At 48.0% G+C, this 15,066-nt stretch overlaps 6 protein-coding genes across 6 annotated transcripts; 3 read left to right on the top strand and 3 right to left on the bottom strand.

Annotated features, from left to right (window-relative positions):
- Window positions 1–965: 965 nt before the first annotated feature.
- F4807DRAFT_134727 (uncharacterized protein) lies at window positions 966–2,463 on the bottom strand. Its single transcript, XM_047993034.1, has 3 exons — window positions 1,995–2,463; window positions 1,191–1,922; window positions 966–1,126 (listed from the first exon to the last, which is right to left on the bottom strand). Exons 1-3 carry the CDS (start codon window positions 2,095–2,097, stop codon window positions 1,044–1,046), a joined length of 918 nt encoding a protein of 305 aa, XP_047853327.1. The 5' UTR covers window positions 2,098–2,463; the 3' UTR covers window positions 966–1,043.
- Window positions 2,464–5,907: 3,444 nt separating this feature from the next.
- Window positions 5,908–7,605, top strand: F4807DRAFT_134635 (chaperone protein dnaJ 2). Its single transcript, XM_047993031.1, has 4 exons — window positions 5,908–6,109; window positions 6,176–6,245; window positions 6,314–7,144; window positions 7,202–7,605. The coding sequence occupies exons 1-4, from the start codon at window positions 6,074–6,076 to the stop codon at window positions 7,519–7,521; spliced, it is 1,257 nt and encodes a 418-aa protein (XP_047853326.1). The 5' UTR covers window positions 5,908–6,073; the 3' UTR covers window positions 7,522–7,605.
- A 440-nt stretch (window positions 7,606–8,045) lies between these two features.
- F4807DRAFT_134641 (uncharacterized protein) lies at window positions 8,046–10,087 on the bottom strand. Its single transcript, XM_047993032.1, has 3 exons — window positions 9,381–10,087; window positions 8,617–9,324; window positions 8,046–8,553 (listed from the first exon to the last, which is right to left on the bottom strand). Exons 1-3 carry the CDS (start codon window positions 9,890–9,892, stop codon window positions 8,142–8,144), a joined length of 1,632 nt encoding a protein of 543 aa, XP_047853325.1. The 5' UTR covers window positions 9,893–10,087; the 3' UTR covers window positions 8,046–8,141.
- Window position 10,088: 1 nt separating this feature from the next.
- Window positions 10,089–11,934, top strand: F4807DRAFT_134647 (kinase-like protein). Its single transcript, XM_047993033.1, has 2 exons — window positions 10,089–11,257; window positions 11,322–11,934. Exons 1-2 carry the CDS (start codon window positions 10,576–10,578, stop codon window positions 11,840–11,842), a joined length of 1,203 nt encoding a protein of 400 aa, XP_047853324.1. The 5' UTR covers window positions 10,089–10,575; the 3' UTR covers window positions 11,843–11,934.
- A 317-nt stretch (window positions 11,935–12,251) lies between these two features.
- On the top strand, window positions 12,252–13,647 carry F4807DRAFT_134508 (uncharacterized protein). The gene has a single exon (XM_047993028.1). It carries the CDS (start codon window positions 12,394–12,396, stop codon window positions 13,384–13,386), a length of 993 nt encoding a protein of 330 aa, XP_047853323.1. The 5' UTR covers window positions 12,252–12,393; the 3' UTR covers window positions 13,387–13,647.
- Window position 13,648: 1 nt separating this feature from the next.
- Window positions 13,649–15,065, bottom strand: F4807DRAFT_134519 (putative cytosine deaminase). Its single transcript, XM_047993030.1, has 5 exons — window positions 14,684–15,065; window positions 14,527–14,613; window positions 14,338–14,431; window positions 14,037–14,208; window positions 13,649–13,945 (listed from the first exon to the last, which is right to left on the bottom strand). Exons 1-5 carry the CDS (start codon window positions 14,753–14,755, stop codon window positions 13,879–13,881), a joined length of 492 nt encoding a protein of 163 aa, XP_047853322.1. The 5' UTR covers window positions 14,756–15,065; the 3' UTR covers window positions 13,649–13,878.
- Between the last annotated feature and the right edge of the window lies 1 nt (window position 15,066).

Below are 15,066 nucleotides of genomic sequence, written 5' to 3'. Positions count from 1 at the left end.
CCCATGCTAATCGTAGTCGGTATAATATTACGATCGGATCTACACGTATACGACCTATCCAACGACGAGACCAATAGGTTACTTGGCTAATCATTCTAGAGGTTTCTTTACTCAGTAGAGCTTTCTCTGGCTTAGATTCTTCACAAAAGCATTAACGTATGTTTATCATGAGAGCATATCTCTAAGCGAATTGGAGATATCAAACCACGTTTGTTTCGTCGCTGTTTGTCTTTAGGTGCTAGATAGCGTAAGGCGAATATTGTAATTGCAAGGAGAGTTCACCATCCAAATTTGACAAATCGTACAGCTTCAATTGAGGTTGGCTCTGGTTGAAAACAGTACTCACCTCGAATTATATGGCACTCGTTGAAATAGTTACAGCATCTTGAATAGCCATATAATTTCCTTCAGTCATTAGAAACGCGTAAAGTACCTAACTAGACCTACAAAAGCGTAGATATTTTATAAAAAGGGTATCATTTGTAATCTATTCAATGCATAACCGTACGCCTCCAGTTCAGTGAGAACCTATATCTATTTTCCCCGCTGTAAGTAAATCATTCTCTCTGACGCGGGAGATGGTCGAAGTGTTGTCCACCTTCAAACATTTTACCAGCCCCTTTCCTTACTAGACCGTTTCCCAGAGCCAGAATGTCTTCCCATCGGCGCCGTAGAAGTTGCAACTCTTCCCCTGTTATCGTCTCCCCATTGTCCCGCCCCTTCCTGCGTTCCGAGCTATGCTCTGTAGTTAGTTTGCTATCCAAGGGTCATGCCACACATTTCGGTAATGACTTCATCTTCCAGCGTCAACAACATAGCTCTTTCTTCCCATCACTCTTCGTCGGCACCTTCTCTCAGATACAGAGGGTAGAGATGAGGGAGATGTGATCTAGCATGCTTGTATACTCGGTTGCGGCATCTAGTCGTGAGGTTTGTCCAGCTCGTCAATTAAATACGTGCTGAAGATACTGTACTCCTTTAGGCACTTGGGTTTTGTTGATCGGTATGATCGAGTAGGTAACCCTATTTGACTCGCGACGAATTTAGTGGTGCCCGTGAGGAATAGGTGATCTAGAGGCCTGCCGCATGCTCTGGTATTTGCGGAAATCACTGTTAACAAATTGGGCTGGAAATAAATTAGCATTTAGTCATGATCCTTGAGGAGTTCTAGGCCACCATAGTTTACTCACCTGAGGGCGGAGGCGTTGCTTGACAAGTGGGATATCTGTACTCTAGGCCTTGGTGACTAGAGGCGTTGTGCGATAAATTTCTTCTCTTTCGCACCCAGGCTAAGACTTGCTGTTGTTGGACGTGGCTATATTCCGCAAATCTCTCGAGCGCCGTCAACGCATTATCCTCAAGGGACCCGACCCATAATTGTCTCGAGATTTCGTCATCGCCACCAACTTGGTTAGATGAATTTACCATGCTCTGGCTTTGCGCCGATTGTGGATGGCGATGCTGTGCAAACTGATTAACCAGCATAGGGTCCAGTGGAATAGATGGTACGGGAGGTGTTGACGGTGTCGAGGTTACTGATGGTATAGATTGGATGTTGTATGAAGCAGAAGCATCTAGAGAATGATCTCCAACATCTGTAGCTAGGTATGATTGCACATAGTCGTTACTAGTATGAAACGTATGGCTGTGGTGGTCAAAAGAGTTCATCCAGCCGTCATAACTATCGTGGCCATAGTTAGGAACCGCCGAAGTCATTGGCGGACTTACTACCGGCCACGGCGAGGCGACGGGTACGGCAGAGAGTGCAGCCGGGATAGGACTGTTCGAGGCCTGTCTACTCTGCAATGACCACGACGTAGTGTAGCCTTCTGTTTCATCGGAGACAGAGCTCATAGAATCTGTTTGTGAATCAGACTTCAGGATCTCGTCGAGGAGTGCTAGCTTTTGTTTGCGCTTCTCTCCTATGAGTTGGTGTCAGCGAGATATTCGAGTGTTGAAAAATACTCAGGGTAGTTTTCTCGGGAATAACTTACGATAGGCACGAGACGCGATCCTGTTTTGTTCTTTGCGTACGTCGCTATTTCTCTTTTTGGGTGCCTTGGTCCGTCCAGAGGCAGCAGATGCGTTGGTGTTCATTTTGTCCGTGGCGCCAGCAAAGATGCAGCCTTACGAGTGAAGTGGGTGTTACCTTTGTATAAAATTTCAAGATCGTAGATGAGTCAGGTGTATTAAGTTGCTTGAGACGAGCACATAACGGGAATGAATCGGGTCGTTATATAATATGGCGTTAGGAGATAGGTGGTTTTGTTGTTAAGTAGGGTAGAGATACGAACAGCCCTATCATCTCACATCTCTTAAAGCTAGTACCACTATTCAAGGTGCAGACTCCAAACCCCGTCTTGATTCCATAGCTAGGGGGTTTCTCTTATTGGCTGATTGTGTACCTTTTCACATCGGCGGTCGATCACGATGTGGACCGCCATCTTTAAGCTTAAGATTTAAGAATGCTACACATGTTGACATGGGATAGATGGGACAACAGCTAACGATCTGGTCAGCTAGATATGACCCCATACGCGCAACCCGATTGGTCAAGATTGAACGAACGATTACTTAGATGATTTATCGAGTATTGAGGGACTGTACCGACTTGCCATACCTAGCGCGAGGAATATGGGGGAAGTTGAAAATAGAACACGACTAGCGATATTCATGGTCAGGGGTGCAAAACAGGCCCTATAATTGGCTATCCTTAGTAATCTTGTTACCAAGCATCTGAGCAAGCAAGGGTCGACCAATAGAAGGTGAGCATGGATCTCTTCTAGATGTCTAATTCGGTACTCCTCAATGCTCACCTAAGCACCTACTTATGCACCATGCGCATCCCAATGATTATCCAAAACCTTGGAAGTGCGGGATGTCTCCGTTGTCTAAGTTTCGTTGCTATACTCGCCGCCGCGGATGCCTACGAGAGCTTCAAGGTCGCCTCGTAGGGCTATGGATAATTTCATACTATCCTTGCTGCGGCTCGTTTAGAATGACGACATCCAGGGGGATTCGGTTGAAGGTTTCTGGGGATTAGTATTGTGTGACTTCTGCCTGTTAATCTGTTATCTCCGATCAAGTAAAGAGCAGCTCATATAGATTTACACATTACATACCTGGGCATGTACATGCGGGATACACTAAGATGTCCCTGTCAAAGGCGTGTTTGAAATTACTTAGTATTTGATCGATGTAATCAAAAAAGCACATGCCGAGGTATCCATCTCCTACTAGATAGGTAAGGTAAGCGAGTTGCCATCTAATGATATTCGAATCTATAATAGGCTTATACGATCGATAGTTTTTAGTTGACCAAGGTTGTTAGTAGGTAACATGGTAGTCGTGACAGGGCACAATGAGGTTTCTACCAACCTCCTCTCACGATCGATATCCAAAGAACTGTTCATACTGACTAGTACATAGTAGCTAGCCCAGTAAAGCAGGTATTGACTTAGTCGATGAACGGTCTGTATCTATGAATGTATTAATAGCTGAGCAGGTCCAGCGTGTCAAGGGTAACGGCCCACTTACACCCGTTCGCAATCCCGCTAGGATTTCTCAGCTCTCAGCCTTACTTTTATACTCCCTCCTGAATTCTTTGCTACTAAGCTGTTTTGGGTAGGCAAGAGCGAGGTTTTGAATTGGATGACTTTGCTAGTACCTCACCTGTTCGCTTTCGGAACCCATAAAGTGACATTGATGTTTAAAAGAGCGAACAAACGTCTGTGCAAGGTAGCGGTTTGCGTGTGTTTATTGATTACATACATGTGTCCTATGTAAAGTTCCAAGTTCCACTAGGCGATGGTCTTTTACCTAATGCCACTTTTTAGGTAGCAGTGGTGGAAATTGAGTGTCCTGTGGCTTCCAATTATGTACTTTGGTACGACCGCCGGGCGGACTAGCGGACTAGCGGACTAGCGGACTTAAGCAAGAACATTCTTTGCGGCTGACACATTTCTGATTGGTCAAGTATTTTACGAGGAGGAGTTAAACTATTTGGAATCTTAACCCAACATTTGGAGCTGCCTTGATTTTTGTCTTAGTTTAAAGTTAACCATAAATGTGCTTCATTTATATAAAGTAAGGTATTCTAGGTTGACACATATTTCTCGACCTATTTCTACTAATAGCAGAAGGAAACCGGGCTCAGAAAATGAGTAAGAAAGTGATCTATCGGCATACGTCAGATTTTGTTCCGTGTCTGACATCTTGGCCAAAAACATGCATATGCGTGGATGAATATTTACAATACATTCATACGTATATGTGAAAATAGAGCTGACTTGTCAAAGATAAATAAGCGGGCGGCGGCAAATTTCCTTTTACTCTTTTTCCTCGTCGAATGGTTTGGAAACTTTATTAGACGACAATAGCCACAATCCTGCTTTGATACCATTCCAGGCTTATTCCAATGGAACATTCGCGACTTACCGGCTATCAATAGCGACGTCAAATATGTGCCCTTACTTTGCGCCACGGAAAGTCATGCACTTTGACAGCTAATGACGTTGTAGATGACGGTGCGGTGAAGAGAACAGCCGGCCTTCGAAGACGATTGGCGGTTAGGCACCTACAAACCTGAGGCTTTGGTGGATGTATGTCGAAAGCACGGTGCCTAATGATGATAAGGCTGTATATTGCCTAAGACGTTTCTTGAGTGAAGGCCTCTCGCCTATTTAAAAATCTTGAGAAATCTGCCCACGGGAGGGCCGAGGTCCGTTGCGTGTCAAGCCCCAACCCCGCCCTTTGGCGTGCTTCTAGAAAGCCGGTATCTTTAGGCTGGAGAATATAATGTTGTTAGACTGTATAAGGATTCTTTTCACGGGCATATACAAATGATGAATCTTATATCAAAGGTGTAACAAAATCTCATGTCACAATACGAATATAAATCAAATTGCCGACCAACCGTTTGCGTAGAACCTTTTGAGCTACTACGGATCCGTAGTAGGGGTCTAAATTGGAGAATTGAGGACCGTACCTAGGCGTGTGAACAGAGTAGCATTGATTAGAGTGCGGTCCGTGTGTGTCCAATGGACGGTAAATTCCTCCACATTGCGTGCAGCACAGGCCAAATTGGATGCCGAAAAGAGCGAAGAAGGAAGCAGGGGTAAAAGTACTTAAAAGTATATTTGAGGCTGAGCTACTAAAATTGGCACACAATTCACTTAGATTACTCCGCATTCTAGCCTCAAAACTACAACTGGAGTACTTCGAGGTCGAAGCCACGATTCTATCGGATTCTACGGCGGAAGTGGCACACTAAGAAATCTCAGCCTCGAAGTAAAGGAAAGTAAGTAATTGTTGGTTCTACGTAGAAGACCGACAAGATTCACTTTGTGTGCCTCTTCTGGGATTTCAAAGTTGCTTGCTAATCGGCAGTAAGAAAAAGTTGATATATCTTTCGGATACTCTTCTTCGCAATTATTCTACTCGGTTTCACTTCTTACATACTGCTAGTCCTATAGAAAGGAAGGCACGAATCATCGTAGTTAGTTCACGGACTAGAGCCTTCTCGAATCGGTGCGCGGACTATTTTCAGCAGGAACGTAGCCAGAACCTTCCAGCAACCCCAAGGAAGGTACCTACATACAGCGAGCATCCACCAATCTCGTGCATCGCAAACCTGCTAAGGCCAAAGTCAAACCACAAGGTTGCCAACCAAAGAAGTTCACCCTTCTATCGTCGCCTTTTCTTCTGCCGTCTTCCTCGCCTACTTAATTTCCACTGGTGAGTCTCCGTCGATTATCCCTTCGCATTCCTTTTCTACCAATTTCCAACTATCCCACCCAAAAATCCTGTGTCGGCCGATCCTCGCAATTGTGGGGCGCTATCTCAACGACTTAACGACTGTTTTTCCCTCCTCCGTTACTAATACCAGGCTCTCACTCTTCAACATCTGGTTGCTTTGACTACACAAATTCATAAAAAAACAACAACCTCAGAGTCGCATAATTAACTAATACTGATCGATACTTAAGATCCTGTTTAATCTGACCGGTGACCCGTTCACTCGCCGAATACCACACTCTTCGATTATTCCGTCTCATCTACGAATTCAGATAAGATGGCCAAGGAGACGAAGCTCTACGAGGCCCTTGGTGTACGTTTTACTCCTAAATTCCAATACTCGATTTTCCCGGAACACACGCTGATGCCCTTTGTCTAGGTTTCGCCAACTGCGACAGACCAAGAGCTCAAGAAGGCATACAAGACAAGCGCCTTAAAGTGGCATCCCGGTATGGCATAGTCCGTTTGCGTTGTGACGACATTTTACGAGCCTATGATATTAACTTTGGCTTGATAGATAAGAATGCACACAACCCGGCTGCTGAAGAGAAGTTCAAGGAGATTTCACATGCATACGAAATTCTATCCGACCCCCAGAAGCGCCAGATCTACGACCAATATGGTGAGGCTGGCCTTGAGGGAGGCGCCGGCGGTGGTGGTATGGCTGCCGAGGATCTATTCGCCCAATTCTTCGGCTCCGGTTCTTTCGGTGGCGGTCTCGGAGGCATGTTTAGTGGGATGGGCGGGGCACCCCGCGGCCCCCCCAAGGCACGGACTATCCACCACACACACAAGGTATCTCTAGAGGATGTCTACCGAGGTAAGATCTCGAAGCTTGCCCTGCAGCGATCCGTAATCTGCAGCAAGTGTGAGGGCCGAGGTGGTAAGGAAGGTGCTGTGCGGCGTTGCCCTGGCTGTGATGGCCACGGTATGAAGACGATGATGCGGCAAATGGGTCCCATGATTCAACGCTTTCAAACGGTTTGCCCTGACTGTAACGGTGAGGGTGAGATTATTAAGGAGAAGGACCGTTGTAAGGGTTGCAATGGAAAGAAGACCGTTGTTGATAGGAAAGTACTTCACGTCCACGTCGACCGCGGTGTCAGAAGCGGCACCAAAGTTGAGTTCAGGGGCGAAGGTGATCAGGCTCCGGGTGTCCAGGCCGGAGACGTCGTCTTTGAGATCGAGCAGAAGCCCCATCCTCGATTCACCCGGAAAGAAGATGACCTATTATACCGCGCCGAGATCGATCTTGTTACGGCCCTTGCTGGTGGTACAATCTACATTGAGCATCTGGATGACAGATGGCTGAGCGTTGAAATCCTACCCGGCGAGGCTATCGCACCAGGTATGTATTTGTTCGCCTATGAAAGCTCGGACTTGGCACTAATGAGATTTTGCGTAGATACTGTGAAGATGCTACGTGGCCAGGGTATGCCTTCGCCCAGACACCACGACTTTGGCAACATGTACATACAGTTCTCTGTTAAGTTCCCCGAACGTGGTTGGACAGACGACGAGGCCGCTTTCGAAGCTTTACGTAAGATCCTCCCCTCTCCTCCGGTACAGAACATCCCTCCTGCAGACGCTATGACGGACGATGTGAGTCTGGAGGATCTAGACAATCAAGGGCAAGCACGAGCATTCGGTGGCGCCAGTGCTATGGATGAGGATGATGAGGACGGACACCCACACGCCGAACGCGTTCAGTGTGCCTCCCAATAAACAGTCTGTCAAGCTGGCCAGTTCATTCCCAGAATACTTCGACTATACGAAGTTTGATGATTCGCATAATATACGGACGCCGTCAGGAATCTCTTTCCGGCCGGGTTAGTAGAGAGTCTACGTATACGGCGTGAGGTTTCGACGGGTCGAGTACACGAATGATTTTGCATGACCAGGGAGCACGGGAGAGGAAGCTGCTATACATTTGATATGAAGGGTTCGTTATTTGTCTGGAGGACAGGTTCTTGCGTTCTTTGCAGTAGGACCATCACCACCTTTCCCATCGACTACACCGGCGTCATCTTACTACCACCCCTGACGCTTCTTGCTACTTGGCGTTATATGGACATAGAGGAACTAGGACAGACGTGCTTTTTATTCCGGCCTCGATTGCATTTAACAGTTCATCTTAATTATGTTGGCGTATAAATGTTTGCGACCTTTTCCAACGTGTGTATTACTGAACGTGCATTCGTGAGACAACTTGCTCCCCTTTAGCTGTAATCCAACGTATCTATTATCATTTTCTGTTTGAATTTGGTTCGCCTTGCAGAGATAAAACTAGAACAGGCTACATCTCTGTCGAATGCCCGCGAGAGTAACGTAATTAGCTACCTAGACTAAGGGGCAGCCGAACCTCTAGCAGAATCACCTCCTTCCGCCTCTGCCTCGTCCTCGAACTCGGTCTTGCGCAGCTTCTCGACTGAGTAAAGAATACTTTCTAGCTGGTCCCTAGAGATATCTAGGCTGCCTTCGGCGGTGTCCTGGATACCCCCGGAAGGAGCCCAGTTACCTGCTTCGTTTTGTTCGTATAGTAAGAGTGATTGTGCCGTTTCTGTAGCAACACTTTCTCCCTGTACTCCGCCATTGCTGTTAGTAGGTTGGCGAGGATCGATTGCGGCGACTAATCTCGGAGTTCCCCCAGAACTCAGGATCACAACGACATCCAGCGGGCTGCCGGGCACATTCAGGGTTTGCACGTGTTCGAGGGTATTATCCTGTAGAAGCTCGAAGACGAAGATCGCCGGCACCCTAAACACACCACGACGTTAGATTCTCCGAATATCGACACCGGGTAAGACGAGGAGACCTTACAGTTCACAGATTACCAGCACGTAGCAGCGTCCGCGCACCTCATACGAATACAACCGCGCCACGGCGACCTTACTCGCATCGGGCGAGACCTCCTTTACCCGGCCCAAAACATCGACCCTGCGCAGCAGCCGCCCGGCCTTCCACTCCCAGACGAACAGCTCGTTGTCGCCGCCGGCGGAGAGCAGGACCTCGGGCCGCGACGCGGGCACGCAGAGCGCGGCGACGAAGGACTCGTGGCCCAGGCAGTACGTCTCGACGACGTGGGCCTGCGGCGCGCCGCGCGAGACGCGGACGTGCTCGTCCCGGTCCGCGGTTAGGATGTACGGTCGCCCGTCCGCGGAGGCGAGGGCGAGAGAGGTTAGCATGGATACGTGGCCTAGGATCAGCGAGTGCGCGAAGGCCGGCGTCTCTTTCTCCTTCCGGACTTCCTGGCCCTGGGCTAGCACCCGCTCTTGGTCTTCGAGAGCGCGTAGGTTGCGCTTCGAGTGCACGGTTAGGCGGTTCGCGGAGGGTTTGAAGGGGGCTGAGGGATTGGGGGTAGGGGTAGGTGTTGAGGCGGGGGTTGGCGTGGTGGATGCTTCTGTGGTGGTAGTGGGAGTGGGAATTAGGGGGAGCGAGTAGACGTCCCCGAATTTATCCGCGGAGAGGATGGTAGGCCCGTCTACGGTGGTTGTGATGGCGATGGAGCTGGGGCGCTTCGGCATGACTCTGTATCTAGTGAGATGACTTTTCAAATGAGTCGATTTAGAAAAATTTCGTCATACCTCTGACTTAATTCCTTCAAACCACCCTTTCCGTCATGCTCGAATATCCATATCGCCTTGTCCTGGCCAGTTACGGCAACTACGTGGCTTCCATCTTCAGTTGTTGTTAACAAAGTAACGAACGGCAATTCCGGCTGCTGAGCCCGGGACTCGGATTTTTGCTTTTGCTTCTTTTGCTTCTTTCCATCGCTGCTTGCCGCTGGTTCTACTATTCCAGCGTCAGCCTGGTCGTCTTCTCCCTTAATGTCGGGCTTTTCATCCGAACTGAGCTTGCGCTTCTTTGATGGACGCTGACCACTCTCCTTCTCATCAGGATCTTGTCCTTTTTGAGTAGTTCCCTTTTCATCTTTATGAGGTTTGCCATTTCCTGCCTTCTTTGCAAGGGGATGAGTCCACGAGGACAAGATCGAAGGCCCAGAGTTAAGGTCAAATGTGTGAATGCTGGTCCCTTTAGCAGCGCAGAGGATGGAACCCTGTCCAAGTTGGCTTAGACACTGGTATGGAATATTCATGGTGTTGCGAATCTAAAGAACTCGGATTTTGAGGCTGTATCGGCCACAACAAGCCTTTTTTGATGCCCAGCTGTAAGATACTTATTAGCAACTTCCTGGGACGATTATATAAAAAGAATTGTTCAGATTATAGAGATTCTGCATTCACTTTTCATCGACGTTCTAAATAGATATGCAAGCTTAAGTGAAAATTCGAATTGTATGGTTAATTGCACAATTGAGACGGAATTCTATAATAAATGGGTCCATGCATTTATACAGTATATAGTACTTCTTGGAAATACGTACTAGGATACGTAAATCAGCCTCAAATTGAGGCGCAGCCCACGCTAGTCGCGCGACAGTGGATCCTACCTCTTACGTACCGTCTTATCCGCTGTCTTACACGTCTCACGATATTAATTTTGAACAATTCAACATTAGTAGTTACACATTCATATGGAAACTTTCGTATAAACATAAAATTATCATTACTTGCATTTTCGTCCGAGCTTATATTGTCCCATTTTAAGCGTTGTCCTTCACATCAGTTTGGAATTTGCCCTAGGGAATACCGACGGATCCGTCACACGGACTTTTAACGACAGCTGTCACTCCCGGATAGAGACCGCGCGCAAATAACCTCTCCGTCTAGTAAACACTCTTGCAGAAGAAAAGGACGTCCAGCTCCACCCTCGCCCATCATGGCGCAGCTTTTACTTGACCTCGTCTACTCGTTCGGCAATTGTCTAAACTGCTTCCCCGGATCGCCGACCCTGAAGATCAACAGCCGATCCTTCAAGATACTGCGACTACTAGGCGAAGGCGGATTTAGCTATGTCTATCTCGTGCAAGATACAGCGACGGCGGAGCTCTTTGCGCTGAAGAAGATAAGATGTCCATTCGGCCAAGAGTCAGTCCAGCAAGCGATGCGAGAAGTCGAAGCGTACAAGACCTTCTCCCACACATCCAACATTATCCATAGTGTCGACTATTCCATTGCGAGCGAGCGAAACGATGCAGATGCGAAGACGGTATACGTGTTACTACCATATTATAGACGAGGCAACCTGCAAGATATTATCAATGCGAACCTAGTGAACCACACAAAATTTCCGGAAAAGGAGCTCATGCGCCTCTTCCTCGGCGTATGCAAGGCTCTTAAGGACATGCATCAATACCGAGGACCGTCAGGTGGCGAGCGCATGGTAGCAGGCAATGCGAAAGATGGCGAGGGAGGACGAGGAAAGAAAGGAAAGCGCAATAAGGCTGTTGCGGCAGCAGACGCAGACGACGAGACGGAACAAGCTAGGCCGCTGATGGTAAACGAGGAGTTGGTAAGACCCGGCGAACGGAGATCATATGCGCATAGAGATATTAAGCCAGGTAAGCTTTCTAATCGAGGTACTTCTAGGCGACTGTTTAGCATATTAACTGTACCATTTTGAAGGCAACATCATGATTGATGACTCGGGCTCGCAACCTATTATAATGGATCTAGGCTCCATCGCCGAATCACCTATCGCCATATCGACTCGATCTCTTGCCATTGCGACACAAGATATAGCTGCGGAACACAGCACGATGCCTTATCGAGCGCCTGAACTCTTCGACGTGAAGACGGGCACGGTTATCGATACTAAAGTCGACATCTGGTCTTTAGGATGCACATTATATGCGTGTCTAGTAGGGAAATCGCCTTTCGAGATGCGCAGCGACGAGACTGGAGGTAGCTTAAGCATGTGTGTATTAGGAGGTGACTGGCGATTCCCGGATGAGGGACCCAAGGGTCAAAAGAAAGGAAAAGCGCCGGCCGGATCTGCTGGTCGCGAGGAGGGTGCGATTAGCGAACCGATTAAGGATGTTGTCAGGAAATGCTTGAGCGTCGAGCCAAGCGAACGCCCGGATATCGACGAACTAATAGATCTAGTAGAAGAGGTCCTTGACGAGTTACCCGAAGACGACGTATGAGAGGCGAAGATTGGGGAATCGTTTCTTCTGTGTATACTGTACATTATATCCTTCTGTGTTAGATGACCACCTAGGGACAGGCCATGAAATTTGGTACGACAGTGACGGCGGTGCTCTAAGAGCAAATAATTTACATGGGCGTTTGGCGGTAATGGCCTATTAATACGTTTATTAGTACGTCTACTATGTGATTTCCATCCTGCTATGGGTACATATGTAGGTATGTAGGTAGGTATGTAGTATGTAACAATAAATGTAGCCAAGAAGGTACTCATGTACATTGGAGATGTTGAATACCATCCACCAATCACACTTGCCAATTGGCATCGTTTATAGAAATAAGCAGGCCCCACAATTATAAGTGCGTCAAACTCTTATTATCATTGGCTGATGTGTCTTCCTTCTTTACCAAATAATTCACAGCTTCAATTTCAAGCTTCTCGAAATATCTCGGGCCACTAGTCCCTTACGACACCAAATTATAATCTCTCATCACTGCTCCCCTCAACATCAGAATCTGCAAAGATCACGTGCCTGCCATACAACCCGATATGACATCATATCAGGCGGCAAGCCACTCCTCAGAGGAGGACGATGAAGATGACTACATGAACATGACTTTCGGAGAGGAGACAAAAACGGTGGAGACGTCGCTACAACGGCGACAACGACTCAGACGCGAGGGCGAAATCAAGGGACGCGTCAAGTCAAAGGCAGAGCAAGCCGCGGAAGAACGAGCAGAACGCGAAGAAGCGCTTTCCCAGTCCCTGCTCGAGACAGCGCGAGCGAAGAAAAGCAAGGGCTTCGCCATGATGGCCAAGATGGGCTTCAAGCCCGGCGTCGCGCTGGGTAGCAAGGAGAACGCGGAGAATGCGAGACTCGAGCCGCTCCGCCCCGAGATGAAGGAGGACCGTGGCGGGATTGGCTTGGATTCGGAGAGGAAGAGACGCTTGAATGAGGCGGCGGAAGGGGTTGAGAAGAAGAGAAAGGTCGACGAGACGGAGTTCCGGGACCGGGTTAGGAGGGAGAGGGAACAGGCAAGGATGGAGAAGCTGGTGTATGCCGGGATGAAGGTCTGCGAGAAGTTAGACGAGGAGAAGGGGCTGGATGGGACGCAGGAAACGAATAGCGATGAGGAAGATGGAGCTAAAAAGAAGAGGACGCTCTCGACCAGACCTCTGAAGTCCATTTCTGTAGTCTGGAGAGGCCTCATTCGGAGCCGTGAGGAAGCCGAGCGGGACCGCCGCATGCGACACGACCTAGAGCAGAGCTCGACTCGTCTCCCAACTTACGTGGATGATCTGGATGATGAGGACGATAAGAAGGCTATGGGGAAAACGAGTGTGGCGTATGTCCAGGTAGAAGATCTCGAGGAAGAGGACCCGGAACTGGATGAGTTTAACGCACTCGAAGTCGAGGAGAGACTGAGGAGATTGGTCGAGTATCTGAGGAAAGAGCACAATTATTGCTTCTGGTGCAAATGCGATTATCCTGACGAGAATATGGACGGGTGCCCCGGTTTCACGGAAGAGGACCACGATTGATAGTACACTATGGCGTTGCCTCTTCGACAAACTCATCCTTTAAGGCGTCATATTATAAAGCCTCTCAGATACCCACAAGGCGTTGCTCTCTGTCCCGATATTCGCAGGATAGCATCGACCTGAATTTTACGCCAAAAATAAACTAGTTAATTTAAATCTCACTACCTATCGTAGCATTAGCTATGAGGACGGTAAAATCTCTAACTCTAGCGTGGGGTGTTGTTTTTTTTAAAACACCCTAGTACTACGTCTCAAAATATTTATGATTTTAGTAACTTGAAATTCGGCATAGAATGAAGCTCATTACAAATTTGTACGGACGTTATATATTCCTCGGAAAAGGAGATCACCGACAATAAGCGATTATCGAAGTAACCGTTCGTCAGTACAGTTCATTCTATAAACTACAACGCTTTTGCATTCTCGAAGTTGTTGATTACAAAAAAACAACTATCTTCAGGGACCTGAAGACACCCATCACAATCCGAATCCTCAAGCCCCCGGCGCCTGAACACTCTCCTTTGAATATACCCTCTCTTCCACACCAATATCCTCGTTCCTGGATTACGCTCATCTCAGCCTCGAGAACAACCTTTTATTTCTACACGAGGATGATAAAGGGTAATAAGACGGGAGTAAAAAGAACCTACCAGATCTCCGGCTTCTCGGCGATAAACTTATCCATCAGCTCCTTGCACTCGGGCGAGTCCAGCACGACGACCTCGACGCCGCGCTGCTTGAGATACGACTCGCCGCCGAGGAACGTCTTGTTCTCGCCGATGACCACGCGAGAGATGCCGTACAGGAGGCAGGCGCCGGTACCTGTTTCCCTCGAAACGTTTTAGGCCCCTCTTAGCAGAGGTTCTGTGTACGTAAAGATTGCGTGGTGGGGACCGGTGAGGAGGGATAAGGGGTACGCGGAGTGCCGAGGAAGAAGCTGTATTTACTTACACATGTCGCAAGGCGAGAGGGTTGTGTACATAGTGCTGCCGCTGTACGCCGACGAAGGCAGACGGCCTGCATTTTGGAGACAGGAAGTCTCACCCTGGAATAGTAAATAGGTCAGAACCAACTAAACTATATGACAACTTATCTAATTGTCATCAGATGACAAATTGTAGTAGACCTAGCCCTACGTACATGAAGAATCGGGTTGCCGTTCTGTACTCTCATATTGTGACCTCGGCCGAGCACTCTGCCATCAGCAGCAACCAAGGCCGCGCCGATCTAGTCGTCCGATTTCTCAGCATTCGAACGACCCAAGTTGCGGAGGAATATCTCCATGAGAGAGACGTACCGGAACGCCGCCTTCTTCGTATCCGATCTTCGCCTCCTCGATGGCCAAGGCAAGACCCTTTGAATCATCCATATCGGCTATACTGGCTTAAAAGGGGTTAACGACGTCGTAGCAAACTCGAAAGAAATAAGTTGGCTATAGAATTGTTCGCGAACTTCTGATTTTCTCGATGCCGTATAATGGCTAGCTAGATAAGTTGAAAGAATTGTGATCATTAGAGATAAGCGGCTGTCCCCGCTTCGTAACTATTGTAGTCCACTTTACTATACTAGTATCATCGGACATTACCTACGTCTAATCCGCTCAATACGTGTACAAGATTATCAAATAGCATCATTCATACATGCCTAAAGGCCTGGGCCTGTATACAGTCACCGGGTACA

The sequence above is a fragment of the Annulohypoxylon truncatum genome (assembly GCF_022578515.1).
Source record: "Annulohypoxylon truncatum strain CBS 140777 unplaced genomic scaffold F4807scaffold_20, whole genome shotgun sequence".
Lineage (NCBI taxonomy): Eukaryota > Fungi > Ascomycota > Sordariomycetes > Xylariales > Hypoxylaceae > Annulohypoxylon > Annulohypoxylon truncatum.
The sequence above is the reverse complement of the archived record's forward strand: the minus strand, read 5'-3'. Positions and strand labels throughout refer to the sequence as shown.

Bases quoted from the DNA above. Each gene is read 5' to 3' on its own strand.
- F4807DRAFT_134635 (XM_047993031.1), top strand. From the start codon at position 6,074: ATGGCCAAGGAGACGAAGCTCTACGAGGCCCTTGGT. The intron at 6,246-6,313 runs GTATGGCATAGT...TTGGCTTGATAG, and splicing joins CGCCTTAAAGTGGCATCCCG to ATAAGAATGCACACAACCCG. The intron at 7,145-7,201 runs GTATGTATTTGT...GATTTTGCGTAG, and splicing joins CGGCGAGGCTATCGCACCAG to ATACTGTGAAGATGCTACGT.
- F4807DRAFT_134641 (XM_047993032.1), bottom strand. From the start codon at position 9,892: ATGAATATTCCATACCAGTGTCTAAGCCAACTTGGACAGGGTTCCATC. The intron at 9,325-9,380 runs GTATGACGAAAT...CACTAGATACAG, and splicing joins TTGAAGGAATTAAGTCAGAG to AGTCATGCCGAAGCGCCCCA. The intron at 8,554-8,616 runs GTAAGGTCTCCT...TGGTGTGTTTAG, and splicing joins GTGCTGGTAATCTGTGAACT to GGTGCCGGCGATCTTCGTCT.
- F4807DRAFT_134519 (XM_047993030.1), bottom strand. From the start codon at position 14,755: ATGGATGATTCAAAGGGTCTTGCCTTGGCCATCGAGGAGGCGAAGATC. The intron at 14,209-14,337 runs GTAAGTAAATAC...CGAGGGAAACAG, and splicing joins CCTCTCGCCTTGCGACATGT to GTACCGGCGCCTGCCTCCTG. The intron at 13,946-14,036 runs GTAGGTTCTTTT...AGCGTAATCCAG, and splicing joins GCCGAGAAGCCGGAGATCTG to GAACGAGGATATTGGTGTGG.
- F4807DRAFT_134508 (XM_047993028.1), top strand. From the start codon at position 12,394: ATGACATCATATCAGGCGGCAAGCCACTCCTCAGAGGAGGACGATGAA.
- F4807DRAFT_134727 (XM_047993034.1), bottom strand. From the start codon at position 2,097: ATGAACACCAACGCATCTGCTGCCTCTGGACGGACCAAGGCACCCAAA. The intron at 1,923-1,994 runs GTAAGTTATTCC...ACCAACTCATAG, and splicing joins GATCGCGTCTCGTGCCTATC to GAGAGAAGCGCAAACAAAAG. The intron at 1,127-1,190 runs GTGAGTAAACTA...ATTTATTTCCAG, and splicing joins AGCAACGCCTCCGCCCTCAG to CCCAATTTGTTAACAGTGAT.
- F4807DRAFT_134647 (XM_047993033.1), top strand. From the start codon at position 10,576: ATGGCGCAGCTTTTACTTGACCTCGTCTACTCGTTCGGCAATTGTCTA. The intron at 11,258-11,321 runs GTAAGCTTTCTA...ACCATTTTGAAG, and splicing joins GCATAGAGATATTAAGCCAG to GCAACATCATGATTGATGAC.